The sequence below is a fragment of the Myotis brandtii genome, unplaced genomic scaffold (genome assembly GCF_000412655.1).
Source record: "Myotis brandtii unplaced genomic scaffold, ASM41265v1 scaffold743, whole genome shotgun sequence".
In the NCBI taxonomy this organism is placed as follows: Eukaryota; Metazoa; Chordata; class Mammalia; order Chiroptera; family Vespertilionidae; genus Myotis; species Myotis brandtii.
The window spans coordinates 1,682,182-1,697,151 of NW_005370960.1; the positions used below are offsets into that span (position 1 = coordinate 1,682,182).

At 51.9% G+C, this 14,970-nt stretch overlaps 1 protein-coding gene across 5 annotated transcripts in view; it reads right to left on the reverse strand.

The window, feature by feature from the left end:
* OGDH (oxoglutarate (alpha-ketoglutarate) dehydrogenase (lipoamide)) overlaps positions 1-14,964 on the reverse strand; it is a 40,530-nt gene extending 25,566 nt beyond the window's left edge. For 4 of the 5 annotated variants that reach the window (XM_005882872.1, XM_014530552.1, XM_005882873.1 and 1 more), the window contains exons 1-2: positions 14,839-14,964; positions 6,864-7,112 (exon numbers count right to left, since the gene is read on the reverse strand). In XM_005882872.1, coding sequence (XP_005882934.1) covers positions 6,864-7,085 — 222 coding nt within the window. In that variant the 5' untranslated portion in view covers positions 7,086-7,112; positions 14,839-14,964. Of the gene's footprint in view, positions 1-6,863; positions 7,114-14,542; positions 14,564-14,838 lie in introns of those variants that run through there. The other variant, XM_014530553.1, reaches the window with a different exon arrangement.
* Between the last annotated feature and the right edge of the window lie 6 nt (positions 14,965-14,970).

Consider the following 14,970-nt stretch of genomic DNA (forward strand, 5'->3'; position numbering starts at 1 on the left):
TAATGAATTAAAACTTCCCGCAAGCAATTTTTTTTTTGGCACGAAATTCGACATTTTTAAGCGTAAAAATATCTATGATGTTAACACCTTCAGAAAATTTGACATATGAAGTTTTGAAGCTTGCTGTCAATACAACAAAATAGCATACATATCAAATCGCATATTTATCAACATCTGTGTAACTCCATCTATTGAAAAAAATCCACATTAACTGGTCCACCTGGTCAACACTGTTTTTCTTCTCTGCCAGACACGTCCGATTTCTAAGTTCTTTGTCAGTAAACGGATTAGACGCCTGGGAGAACCTGGAGAGAACGGCCAGCAGGCCTGCGCTCGCCCCCTGTGAGAGGTCCGCAGGCGGCCTCCCAGTGCCGTGCAGGCCCAGGTTCAAGTCCCGGGACACGGCCTGCGCTCGCCCCGTGAGAATTCGACATTTTTAAGCGTAAAAATATCTATGATGTTAACACCTTCAGAAAATTTGACATATGAAGTTTTGAAGCTTGCTGTCAATACAACAAAATAGCAAAATCGCATATTTATCAACATCTGTGTAACTCCATCTATTGAAAAAAATCCACATTAACTGGTCCACCTGGTCAACACTGTTTTTCTTCTCTGCCAGACACGTCCGATTTCTAAGTTCTTTGTCAGTAAACGGATTAGACGCCTGGGAGAACCTGGAGAGAACGGCCAGCAGGCCTGCGCTCGCCCCCTGTGAGAGGTCCGCAGGCGGCCTCCCGGTGCCGTGCAGGCCCAGGCTCAAGTCCCGGGACACGGCCTGCGCCGCCAATCCCACCAGAAACCGCTGTGGCGAGCAGGGCTTTGTGCTGAACCTGTGTCCAGGGGAGTTTTCAGAACATCCAAGTTTATGCCTCTTGTATTCAGGAACTTATAAAATCAGACTACTGGGTGACACTGTACAACATGGGGGGTGTACAGAAAACCAGAGCGCTTACCGTAATAAAAGTGTGTTAATATGTTAACAGCAACTTTACATGTTTTAACAAATCTCACTATTTGAGGTCTCGCCGTGTTCCCTGCTCTGGTTGACAGGCAGTGTGTCAGCGGATGGTCCTCGCCTGGCACCAGCCACACGCCAGCGGCACAGACCTGCCCACGCCCGGCCCTGGCCCTCTCTGCCCCTGGGCAGGACTCGGAATCCAACACCATCCGGCCTTGGCCCTCTCTGCCCCTGGGCAGGACTCGGAATCCAACACCATTCTCCCAACCTGCCAACAGGCTGCTCCCACCCACACTCGCTGGACCCGGCTCCACTGCGGTGAGAGGCCCTGTGCCCACCAGCGATAGAAACCGACTTGCTCCTGCGAGAAAGGAGAGGCCGCCTCAGTGTCCACTGCCCAGGGCAGGGAAAGCCCGGGCCTGGCCCCTGCCTGGTGCATTACAAGGACACACAAAGCCGACGCACTGGACACCCCAAACATTTCCAACTTCCTGGAGCTTGGGCAGCAGGCCCAAGTGAACTCCCGGCAGCCCAGCCCTGGGAGGGGCAGGTGCCATTGGCCTCCCTTCTGGAACCTTCTTCTGACTGGCAGAGGACAGGGGCAGAGAGGGGCTGCAGTGCTGGCCCACAGGATGCACTTCCACCTCCCCATCACTCACGCCCACCACACACACACCAGGCCCTTCCTCACGTTCTAGGCAGCAGGTGTGGGACCTGCACTCAGGTGTGCCCCACCCACCCAGCCCTCAGACCGAGAGACAACCCCAACAGCAGCCCCTCCCACCATGACCGAAAGGTGTTCACGTTTGGGTTTTGACGGCATGCACTTGGCAAAACCTATGCACTGCAACTTACAATGGCCAGACCTGGGCCCGTGTCCCACAGGGCCGGGCCGGTGGTGCTCCCCCGCCTGCGACACAGGCAGATGTAGCTGCTCGCCTGCCACGCCGAGTCTAGGTCCCCAGGCACTGCGGTCAGAGCCCCCCACCTGTGCCTGCCTGTTCCACAACTAATTCAGGAAGCTGTCCCCCCGCCAGGCCTTGGACGGACCAATAGCCAGATCCAGACACTCAGTTCTCTGCCCACCCGGGCGGGGGGAGGGAAGGCACTGCCCCGAAAGCCAGCTGTTCCATCCAGCAGGACCATAAGCCCCAGCGATGCGGTCGCACCGGACGCGTCTCCCCAGACACGTGCAAAGGTGAGCATGGTTACTCAGAGGGGGCACTCCACAAACGCGAGGCTGCCTCTGCAGCGGGCGCGGAGCTCCGGGCAGGAGTCTGCGATGCGCTTCTCACTCTCGGGAGCAGGACAGACGAAGGAATGTCATTTCAGAGCAGGTGCCAGAAGGACAACGCATGGAGGGAGCTGGCTGCGAGGAGCCCGAGGGGGGACGGTCGCAGGCCACTGGGAGACCATGTGGCTGCCCTGGCAGATAGGTCGGGAGGCCAGGCTGGGACCAGGCCCGACGGCCAGGCAGTGGGAACCATCTCGGTGCATCTTATCTGCGCCTGGCAGAGCTGAGGAGGGTGGGGCAGCTCACAGGCAGGAGAGACAGCTTGTCCTCCAAGGTGTGGGCCTGCAGCACCCCCCACAAGTGGGTTTAAGGCCATCAGCTTGTTGCCAAAATGACAAACCAAAACATGATAGATTTCAAGTGTAAACAAGGGTAACAGTCTAGTTGAAACGAAACCAGAATTCTTTCATTTTATGTAACTAAGGCATTTAAGTGGAGTCCACGAAGCCCTGCCTTCAAAGGCCGCTGTCCCTCCTCTGCTCCCCACAAGCCTCCACAGCGGCTTCCCTGCAGCCACAACGTCCCTCTTCCTCGGCAATGTCCTGAGGAAGCTAGTCCAATGCACAGTACGTGCTCCACACACCCGCTGAGTTAATTCACGGACTGAGGGGGGTGTCAGGAGTGGCAGTGCCAGGTGGGTGTGAAGGGGGTGCCGGGGGGAGTCTGGTGCAGTGCTGTGAATGGTGTCAGATGGATGAGCCTGGGACGCCCAGCATTCAAGGCTCCACCCCACCTCAGAGAGGTGCTGACCTCGGCAGCTGTGGACTGCGAACCAGGGACGCGGGCACGAGCAGTCCAGTGAGGCAAAAAGGACTTGGTCTCAGCACCAAGCTCCTGGCTGTGAGCGACACCAGAGACGGTTCCCAGAGGCTTCAGGGTTGGAGAGCGGCAAACGCTCCCCGTGCGGTTTGAGACACGGGGTCCCTCATTTGTCTCAAAGGCCCCACTGTGTGTTGAACACGTCAGCACAAGTGTGTTACCTATCAGGGCCACACACACGGCGGAGCCACCACCGTAACAGGCCTGCCTGCCCCAGGTCTGGGGCCCGAGTCCCTGTCCTCTCCCCTGCAGACTGGGCAAAGCCAGGGAAGTCGCTGGGCTCTCTGTGCCTCACTCTTTACCTATGAAAGTTAAGAGCACAGGCCACACGGGACACCCTATACTTGCACAGCAACTTACACTTTAAAAAGCACCTGTAGGGACAAGAAGTTGATTAGAACTTAACCCTGGATTACTAATGCTTATTTCAGCTGCCAAAGTCTAGGACTCTGGCTTCTGGACTGACTGAGCCGTTTCTTCTTGTCCAATGCCACTCCTGCTGTCTCTACCTTAGGTGGGAACCCGCTCCACCGCCCATAAACACACCCCAATCACCTATGGACACCCTGGAATGGACCGAACCCAGGTTCCAAGGCCATGGCACAGTAATAAACTAATGACTGATCCATTTCAGGCACGAGCGTGACACAGGCAACCATGGAAAGTTCTGGTACTAACAGAGCTTATTAATTTTTTTGTTAATCCTCACCCAAGGATATTTTTCCATTGATTTTTAGAGCAAGTGGAAGGAAGGGGGGGAGAGAAACAGCTGTGAGAGAGACACATCGGATTGGTGGCCTCCTGCATGTGCCCCAATCAGGGCCGGGAATCAAGCCACAACCAAAGTATGTGCACTTGACTGGAATTGGACCTGGGAACCTTGGTCCATGGGCCAGCGCTCTCAACACTGAGCCAAACCGACCAGGGCACTAACAGAGCTTTTTAACTGCTACAGACAAGAAACGCAGGGCACCAAGCCACCAAGGAAAACAGATGCATGGCCATCTTGAAACAAGGGTTTGGCCTGTTCAGTCCAATGAATGGACAGGCAGGGACTCCTCAGCAAGGACAGTCACCAGGACTCGCTGGCCGACAGGAGCCCGTCTCCCCAGCCCCTCTGCACAGGGGCTCTTCCGGGTCAGAAAATGCGGCAAACTCTGCACGGTGTCCCAGCACCAGGTTCCCGTGCACACCGTCGGTTCACAGCACTGCCGCGCAGGTAAAGGCTGCTCTGGTGGCCTCTAACCCTCCTCCTGCGTCCTCTCTGCGCCAATTGCTGGGCCTGCACCCTTCCTGAAAACAGACTGCCCTGTCTGTACTCCACGCCCACACGCGGGAGGCTGATGGTCGACTGCCCACCCCCACAGAACCTGCTTTAGAACTAAGTGTCTCAAAGGACAGCACGCAGGACGGAGTGTTGTTGGCCTTCAGACCCCACCCAGCGCAGGGCCTTGCTCAAGGGACCCCCAGCTGAGGATGGCAGGGCTGCACCCAGAGCCTGCTCAGAGCACCCCCCACTATTTCTGGGAGGCACTGGGGTTGGGGTCTGCCTGACTTACTACCATGAAAGCAGTTAAAATTAAGGGTTCTGCTTCAGTATTCCTCAGTTACGGAAACCAAGTGGATTTGTGCTTGATTAGAGCAATGCCATTGTTTCTAAACCACAGGTAGCTCACAAAAGAACATCTCCAAACAGTCTCACTATCTCCTCTCCAGGTGTGCAAGCAAAGCACCCGCCAACTCCAAGGTCAGCAAAGAAAAGCTGCCTCAGCTCTGCCCTATCGGACCTGCTGAGAGTGCAAGACACACCCTGGTCTCTGCCCGAGACCAAAGGTGGAGCCCGTCACTCTCAGAGGAAGGACTATGATGGCTGCCCGGCAACCACCCGTCCCCTCTCCAGCACCCCTTCGTCACAGGTGAGCCTCATGTGCATTCAACTCTAAGATAAGAAGGCCTGGTTGGCTCCACAAGGGGTCGTACTTGGGGAAAGGAAAGCAAGGGACCAGCCTGAGCACGAGGTGACGGCCAGAGACAAGCTTCCAGCACCTGTCCTCGGAGACCTCTGGCTTCCACCCCCAGCAGGGCGTCTTCTCAGCACTTCCTTCCAGGTCCACTTTCCAGCCTGGGGAAGGCCCAGAGCGCCTCCTGGGAACCAGGCCCCACTGGCTCTGGTGGCCCTGGAAACAGGAAGGGCCCAGCTAAATGCCACGAGGTTCAGACAAAGAGGAGGCACTCTGGTGAGACAGGGCTGGTGGCTCCCGTAATCACACGAATATACCAAGTCTTAAATGTCGTTAACATAGAGCTTATTCTAGGGACTCAAGATTCACAAGGAAGGAAATAAGCAATCAAGAGTGATGACGTCATGCCCTGGCCAGTTGCTCAGTGGTTAGAGCGTTGGCCCATGGACTGAAAGGTTTCAGGTTCAATTCTGGTCAAGGGCATGTCTCTCAGTTGCAGGCTCGACCCCCAGCACCTGTTGAGGCACATGCAGGAGGCAACCAATGATGTGTCTCTCTCACATTGATGTTTCTCTTTCTGTTTCTTGCCCTCCTCTCCACTCTCTCTAAAAATCAATGGAAAACCCTAGCCGGTTTGGCTTAGTGGATAGAGTGCTGGCCTGCAAACTGGAAGGTGCCGGGTTCAATTCCGGTCAAGGGCACATGCCTGGGTTGCACGCTCGATCCCCAGTAGTGTGTGTGCAGGAGGCAGCCCATCAATGATTCTCTCTCATCACTGATGTTTCTATCTCTCTCCCTTCCTCTCTGAAATCAATAAAAATATATTTTTAAAAAATCAATGGAGAAATATCCTCGGGTGAGGATGAACAACTACAACAACAACAAAGAGTAATGACGTCAGCGGCACTGGACACATCCCCACACCTGCCACCAGGCCCGGGAGCCGGAGCAGCTTGGGAACCTGCCCTGCAGCTCCTGCACTGGGCCACTGCCTGACCCGAAAACCATGAAATGGTCATCAAAACGCACAAATTTCCACTGGTCAAATGCTGTTAAGAAATTCTGCTATGCCCGACTGGCGTGGCTCAGTGGCTGAGCATCGACCTATGAACAAGGCAATCATAATTCGATCCTGGTCAGGGTACATGCCTGAGTTGTGGGCTCAATCCCCGGTGTGGGGTGTGCAAGAGGTGGCCGATGGATGATTCTCATCATTGATGTTTCTAACTCTCCCTCCCTCTCCCCTCCTCTCGGAAATCAGTTACGTGTGTACGTGTGTGTGTGTGTGTGTGTGTGTGTGTGTGTGTATAAACAGAGAAAAAGGAATTCCGCCACTAAGTGTGCCCCATACCCAGCAAATCGTGAGGAGAGGCACTAAGGAGGACATGCCTTACAGGTGGCACAGGGAGTCCCAGGACAGGAGGAAACCGTGAGCATAATGATCTGAATGTGAAAGGCACAGAAATCACACGAGATGATTCAAGGTGTTCGGGACCCTGGGACGAGGGGCGTCCTGCGGTCATCCTTCCGCGGGCTTCTCTTCTGCAGCGTCCCTGCCGAGATTCCGGAAGTGGTGCACGTGCATCCTTGCGGAGATCCTTGCGGTGACTGCGGTCTGTTCCAGAGAGCGAGCACAATAGTGAGGGGGTCGCCCCTCCAGAGAAGGTGGTTCCTGTTGGGCCTGGGTGGCCACAGAGCGCGTGGGTCGCTGGGGTCCTGGCTGCTGCCTGCCTTCCTGCCTGAGGGCTCCTCGGGACACTTACCTGGGTGGCCAGCCACCATCGGCCGCGACTCCAAACACACAAGGACCCGCTCCTGCGAGTCTTACCTTGTGAACACTCTTGGGGTTCTCCAGCCAGGCGTAGTACATCTCCTCCACGTAGTTGGAGCTAGTCCCGCTCAGAAAGGGCTCCGCAGCCACGGGGGCAGTGTAGCACCGGATCTGCCCAAACGTCCGAGCGGCTGCTGGTCTGTTCTGGGAAAATGTCTTAACAGTCTGTGAGGCCGTCAGGGGCCTCAACTTCGAGGCACAAGTCCTTAAGTGAAACATCCTTGCTCTGAAGGTTCTCACCACTGCCTGCACAAAGAAGAAAAACCAGAAAGAGCATTTTAGCAGATAAAGCTACTGGGGGATACTCGCAGGCTCTGGCTGGAGGAGAGAGTTCAAATGCATGGGTGGCAGGGCACCTGCTCCAGCTCAGAGAGCACAGCAGAGCATGAGAGTGACCCACCCCAGCCTCGAGGGTCAGGCCGCCCCACAGCTACAGGGCCAGGCCTTCACGCACAAGCGGATGTTTAATTTCAGGGATACAAACTACCACATAATGTAAACATGAAACGTCTCTAAGTGTTAACATCTCTAAGTGTATACATTGCATAAAACAATTCTAGAAAAGACAACAAGGATTGATTGATTGCTGGTTAGATTTGGATTAACTGCAAAATAAGGAACATATTTTCTCCTTTACCCAGAAACTACGGAGTACCTACTGGACTCCCTATATTCTGGAGAATATAGAGAAATTAGGGGAAATCTTTCTCAAATAATTTATATTTGAGTAGAAGAAAAAATATTTAAAAAACATCACATAGAAAGCACTGGGTGCTTGAGAGGCACAGACAACGCCAACTCCGCCAACTCCCCGGAGGACTCACCCTGCCCAGGCGCATCCCACACGGAGGAGTCAGGAGGAGGGAAGGCAGCGAGTGGAAAAGTGTGAAGGACGCAGGGGCTGAGCGGGAACCTCTGATGCGGGACAGAAACCGGGGCCCAGAGGTTCGGGAGGAAAGCACTTACACAAATGTCTACGCCCATGCACCCTGGTCAGCACGCTGACATGTCAGGACTGTTCGCAAACCCTACACACCCCCCGTCGTTTTACAGATCGGCTTTCTGGAGTTCAGCTCAAGTTTCCCCGCAAGGTCCCTGGGTCATTAAGAGCAGAGCCAGGCTCCAAGCTCATGCTTTCTGACTGCCAAGTCCCCATTCCGCCCAACCCTTCCAGGACATGAGGAACCTGGGCTTTGGGGGACCCTGTCAGGAAGGGACCAGGCAACTTCCAGTCAGCAAAAGGGGCCCCGGAAGGGGAGGGGCACCTGGGGTGACCACAGCTCTCTGCCTGGGCACATGGCTTAGGCAAGGTGCTCAGGAATTTGCCTCAAAGCACCTGGCTGTGAAGTTGAAATCACCCCACCTCCACACCTACCTGAAGGAAAGCCAAGCTCTGAGACATGTTAAGAATGACCAGAAACAAATGCTCATGAACTGTCCTCTATCCCAGCGGTCGCCAGCCTTTCGGACCTCACGGACCACCGGCTGGCGGCTGCTGCTTTATACTGTCCATGAGGACCCTCCCTCTTGGCCTAAACGCAATCAGAGTACACACAAGGGACACAGATGGGCATTGGGCGCTCCGCCGCTCAGAGAAGACCAGTCAGCAAAGGGGAAAGCAGGACAGGTGCTTTAAAAACAAACTCAATGAGGAACAAAAGCCTGCTCCTTAAAAATTAAAGAGGAACAAGCAATGTAGTTTGGATATTGCTACAGAATGCAATCTTAACCCGTTGTTTTTTTTATCTTAAAAGTCAAAAGTTTCAAGGTACTTCGGTAGTTCTCCCTGCACCCACTGCGCTCCAATGCCTCCCACAAACAAGTTTAAGGCAGACAAAGGGCCACTGAGGACCCGGAGGGCAACGGCAGACGCCACCCCGGCTGCTCTCAATGCTGCTTTTGTTTGTTTGTTTGTTTGTTTGTTTGTACTCAGGTCCAGAGGAAAACGTGTGTTCCCTCCAATGTCATCCTGATCGAGGCAGCTCGACCACGCGGAGTGGGTTTTCTCCCGGAACACAGTGGCATCCCCTCTGCCACTACCCAGCTGCTGCCATGACCCATGGACAGGTGCTGCGCGACCATCACAAACGTGCTCTTCCCAACACGGTCCTCCCAGTGAGCGGGAGGTAAGCCAGGTTTCCAGCTCGCCACAGTCCCGAGTCTGACAGGAGCTCCACGGGGCCAGCGCAGCACCCAGGAGAGCAGACTGCCTTTCAGGTGACTGGGGGTCGGGACAGCTGTTCCCCCCACACCCTGAGGAACCCACGAGCAGACACGCAGCTTACATTTGGGTTCGGTCGATCAGCCCTGTCCCTCCAATCTCAGAGTCCGAGTCAAGAAGAGCTCATCATTTGGGGAGACACTCACATACTCCAACAGGCTGGTGAAAGCTCTGGGCTGCGCAGTCTCAGCACTCGATCTGGCTGAGAGGAACACTTCTACTTGACAAGGGGCCAAGAAGATTCCATGGGGGAAAACTCAAGTCTTTTCAGCAGATGATGCTGGGACAACTGAATATTCACATGCAAGAATGAAGCTGGACACCACCCACAAAATTAACTAAAAATGGAGCTAAGACCTAAATGTAAGAGCTGAAACTGTAAGACTCTTAGAAGTTTTATAACTTCCAAGTTAAAGTGTAGTAGTTCTTTGTGGCTTTCAATGGTATCTTAGGAAACCAAAAATACAGCAAAACAAACAAAAAAGATAAATTGGACTTCATCCAAATAAAAACTTTAGTGCTTCAAAGGATACCATCAAGAAAGAGAAGACACAGAATAAGTGAAAATATTTGCAAATCATATAACTAAGGAACTGTATACAGAATAATAAAAAACTCCTATAACTCAATAAAAAATAAGCCAATCAAAATAGACAAAGGATACGAACAGGCATTTTCCCCAAAAAAGATACACAAACCGCCAATGAGCACAATAGGATTCTCAACGCCATTAGTCATCAGGGAAAGGCAAATCAAAACAAGATACCACGCATGTCACACAGACTAGACACAATTAAAAACAAAAAGACAAGTGTTGGGAGGACACGGACAAATTGGGAGCTCAGACACCGCTGGAAGGAATGCAAACTGGTGCGGCCACTGAGGAAAACAGTCTGGCAGGTCCTCAAAAAGTTAAACAGGATTACCATAAGACCCAGCAACTCCACCGAGGAACATGACCAAGAGAAATTACAACACATGTCCAGCCCTAGCCGGTTTGGATCCGTGGACAGAGCTTCCGCCTGCCAACTGAAGGGTTCTGGGCTGATTCCCATCAAGGGCACATGCCCCAGTTGCGGGCACGACCCCCTGTAGGAGGCGTGCTGGAGGCAGAAGATCAATGATTCTCTCTCATCACTGAAGTTTCTATCTCTCCCTTCCTCTCTGAAATCAGTAAAAATATATTTTAAAAAACATACATGTCCACACAGAAACTTGTACACGAACATTCATAGCAGCATTACTCATACTAGCCAAAGAGTGGAAAACCCAAATGCTCACCGATTGATGAATGGGTGTACAGGATGGGGCCAGCCACACAATGGACAAGCACTAGACAACACAGATGAACTTTGAAAATACCATGTGAAGTGACATAAGTCATTCACAAAAACAACATGCATGGTTTCATTTATGGGAAATGTTCAGAACAGGCAAATCTATACAAAGTCCACTGATGACTGGTTGCCTAGGGCTGGGGCAGGGGTGAGATGGGACTACTGATGGGTAAGGGCGTTTTCTTTAGGGGACGTGAAAATGCTCCAGAACTGGATCGTGGTGATGGGTGCACAACCTTCTAAGACAGCGGTCGCCAACCTTTCGACCTCACGGGCCACTGGTTGGCGACCACTGTTCTAAGATACTGGAACTGCACGATTTCAATGGGTGAACTGTATGGCACAGAAGTTATACCTCAATAAGGTTGTTTATATCTAGGAAAACTATAAGTGAACCTATCAATGCCAATAAAGTACACAAAATGACACTATTTATAACCCACTATTTTATGATACAAGTATAAACCTATACGTTTGACAAAAATAAAGTTTAAAAAGTAAAAACCAAAGCAAATGTGTTTTTAAGGGCTTGGAGCCCTGCCCATAGGGAACAACCTGCTGAAATAAAGCAACTGTATCTGTGCCCGCCCCTCCCCAGCCGGGCAGCACAGCCCTAGGTCACCTTCCCTCCCCGCCACCACGGGCAGAGGCTCACTCCTGATGCCTATCAGCGTCACGCTGGCCAGGCGGAGGGGCAATTAAAGAGGCAACGTCAGCAGAACAGCTGTGCACAGCGTCTCAGGAAGTGAGTCTTGGAGGGGAAAGGGCACGCATCATTAGGTGACTGACAACTGTCGGGTGTTACCCGACAACCATTTTAAAAGAACAACTCGATTTGAGAATATATTTTCTTTTTTCAGTTTCAGACTCCTAAGGTTCTTGTAATGGGGCAAGAGGACAATGCCGTCACCCCACACCTGCGATGACTTTAGTCTCAGTGATGCGAAGAACGCGTGCTCTTTGCAAAGAGCACAGTATTGATTCCCCCCGAATCTCATTGAACTGAAAATCTCACTCAATGTCTTTCCCCTGGAGCTTCATCAAACACACACCTGAGACGGGGAAGGAGTTTAAATTGCGGAGGCGTTTTGCCATTACTGAACAGAAACGAAGATTGAGTGGGGGAAGGGCAAACAGGTGACTAATTTGTTGACGAACCTTAAACGCCTCACTTGATCTGCTTCAGTTTCCTTCACATCCCTGCCTGTTTTTCTGTAATTATGATGCAAACATGAATGCTCACTCTAAAATGGTTTCTGTGATTAAAAAGTACAACTTATCAAGGAAAAAGACCAACCAAAGACATCTCTTAAAAAGCTGATGTGCCCAAGGAAAACCTAAATGCAAGTGAGTCTGGAGTCGGTAGCTGGCCAGACCCCTGGAGGGACTTCCGCGCGCCCAGTTAGAACCCCAACAACTTTCAGTTTGGGGGCTTGGGGCTGACTGCCCTCCCAGACTGCACCCTCGGTGGGAGGTGTCCTGACTGCCGTGCTCCAGGGTGCAGGCCCACAGGCACTTTCAAAGGTGTTGATTACAGTACGAATTAGTAAGCCTTTATGGAAAGCAAGGCCATTTATCAACATTTATTAAAACATTTAAAAGCATAAACAGGACTTCCGTTTCCCACTAAATGCAGCTAAAGACAGGAAATGCTACACTGAAAACAAAAAGACTCTGAAAGATGGAGAGGAGCAGACTGGGAAGGGGCTCTGGGGCCAAAGAAAGAACAGCACTGAGTTCTTGCTGTTCTCTTTGCTCCATACATCCCAGACTAGCCGCTGGAGAAGCTGGTCCCAGAAATGCCAGCCAATGTAGACAGAACACACACAAGAGCTGGCTTCCTCTGCGCAGAGACAAGAGACAGGGCAGCCTCACAGGACAGACGTGTTTAGACAGCAATGGCCTTACTGCAGCCAACCCCACAGAAAACTCTGAGGGCCAGCCCCATCTCACCTGCCAAGTCAGAGGAGACCAGGGGCTTCCTTCCCCAACGATGTCAGTGGAAGCCAGGAGAGAAGCCCGATTTCACCTGCCCAGCAGAAACAGGCCACACCCCTCCTCCCAGACAGAGTGAAACCATAAAGGCCCAACAGGGAACTTACACCCACACAGCAGATACCAATACCAAGGAGGCTGGGAGGGGAGCCTGGATTACATCCCTCCCCCCATCCATGTCAGAGGAAGCCTGTTCTGCTCAGAAACTTAAATAAGATCCAGTCTCAACATCACACCCAAATGTCCAGGCTGCATCAAAGATCACTTTCCAGAGCAAGAACAAAGATCTCAATGAAACAAAAAAAGAATCCACAGGTACCCACACCAAGATGACATAGCTGTCAGAGTATCTGGCAGATTTTAAAGGAGTCAGCCTTAAAATGCTTCTATGAGCAACTATAAACTTATGCTTGAAACAAAAGAAAACTAAAAAGTCTCATCAAAGAAATCCTATATAATAAAAGGCTAATATGCAAATAGAACAAACGGTAAAACTCTACCGGTCAGTATAATGCGAACTGATCACCAGGGGGCAGACACTCAACGCAGGAGCTGCCCCTGGTGGTCAGTGTGCTCCCACAGGGGGAGCACCACGCAGCCAGACGCCAAGCTCATGGCTGGCGAGTGCAGTGGCAGTGGCCTCTCCTGCCTCCGTGGCAGCACTAAGATGTCAGTCGGACATTCCCCCAAGGGCTCCCGAACTGCAAAAGGGCACAGGCCGGGCTGAGGGACACCACACACACACACACACACCCTCCCCACAGTGCACGAATTTCACGCACCAGGCCTCTAAAAGATATAAAGAACTGAATGGAAACTTCAGAACTGAAAAATACGACCACCAACCTTGATGGGTTAAAATGCAGAATGGAGGAGAAAGAAGAAAACCAGTGAATATGGAGTTAGAATAAAGGAAATCACACAATCTGAACAACAGAGAGAAGAGATTGAAGAAAATGAACAGGCCTCAGGGACACATGGGACTACAACAAAAACCTAATGATGACGTGAATAGATCAGCTGGATCCCAGGAGAAAAAAAGCAGGAGGTGCTGCAGAAGTATTCAGAGAGGTAACAGGTGAAAACTTTCCAAATTTGGCAAAAGGCATAAACCTTCTAAGAAGCTGAGTAAACCCCAAACAGAACAAACCTCAAGAAGTCCACTCCAAGACAAGATAAACTTCTGAAAACGATAGACAAACACCCTGAACAGCGTATTTATCAGAAATCATGGAGGCCAAGAGAAAGTGGCACAACACTCTTCAAGTGCGGAAGGAAAATAACTGTCAACTCAGAATCCTATATCCGGCAAAAAATACCTTCAGAAATGAAGGGAATCAAATCATTCTCAGCTGAAGAAAAACGAAGAGAAACTGCTGCCAGCTGACCTACCCTCAATGAATGGCTAAAGGAATTTCTCTAAGCAGAAAGGAAATGATAAAAGAAGGAATCTCGCCAATTCCATGAAGGAAGGAAGAAGAGAAAAAAACAACGATTGAGTAAATATAATTTCCTTCTCGACGCTTCTAAACTAAGTGTAATGGTTAAAGCAAAAGTTACATGTCTGGTGTGGTTCTAAATGTATGTAGAGAAAAATAGTTAAGACAGTTTTCAATGAGGTAGGGTTTCCACACGTCACCCAACCTGATAGAATCATGACACCGGTGGACTAAGTTGTGTAAATAGATAATGTAATACCCAGACCACCTCTAAAAAGCTATACAGAGATATACCCAAAAACACTACATATCAATAGAGGTGAAATTTCAAAACAAGGTCCAAGTAACTTGCAAGACGTCAGGTAAGAGAAGGCGGAGAACAGAAAACAGCCCTGGCGCTCCAGGGGCTCAGAGCATGGTCCGCGGTCTCTCTCTCTCAAATCAACAGAAACATACCCTCAGGTGAAGATGTTTTAAAAGTAAATGAATGTGGGCCGTGGTCTCAAAAAGATAGTCAGCGTATTGATCTTTCTCCAACTTTCCAAGAGTTAGTCCTCAGCTAATTTGCAAAACTTAGGGCTAGTCCTGCCTATTTCACCGGGGAAGGTCTGCAGGAAATCCCAGGGCGAACCCGCTCAGCCCAGGGCGCTCCCCCTAACGCTGCTCAGGGCGATGCCTGCTCTGGGCCTCCAGCACCGCTGCGACCTGCAAAGGGCACCGCGGGCCGGTTCCGGGCGAAGCGCAGAGGGCTGGTTCCGGTCCGCTCGGCCGCTAGTTTCATGGCAGTGTCAGTGGCCGCTCACACTATGCCAGGTAGGCTTGCGGGAGGGAAAAGGGCACCAACACGGGCGAGCAAGCCTCCTGCAGAAGGATGAGGACGTGGGTGCTCACCCACGGGCCACAGGGGGAAGGTGGGCGCGGTGGGGTACTGAGCAGGGCAGGTGCTGGGTACGTGGGATGCTGCGGGGTCATCCGCTCACCGAGGGTGTCACCTCAAGGAGCAGCGAGGAAGAGCGAGGACGGTGGGTACTGAGGCTGGCACGGAGTGCGGGAGGGGGCCCCGCGCCCCTGGGTGCTGCAGAGTCACTCCTCGCCGGGCATGCGCAGCCCTG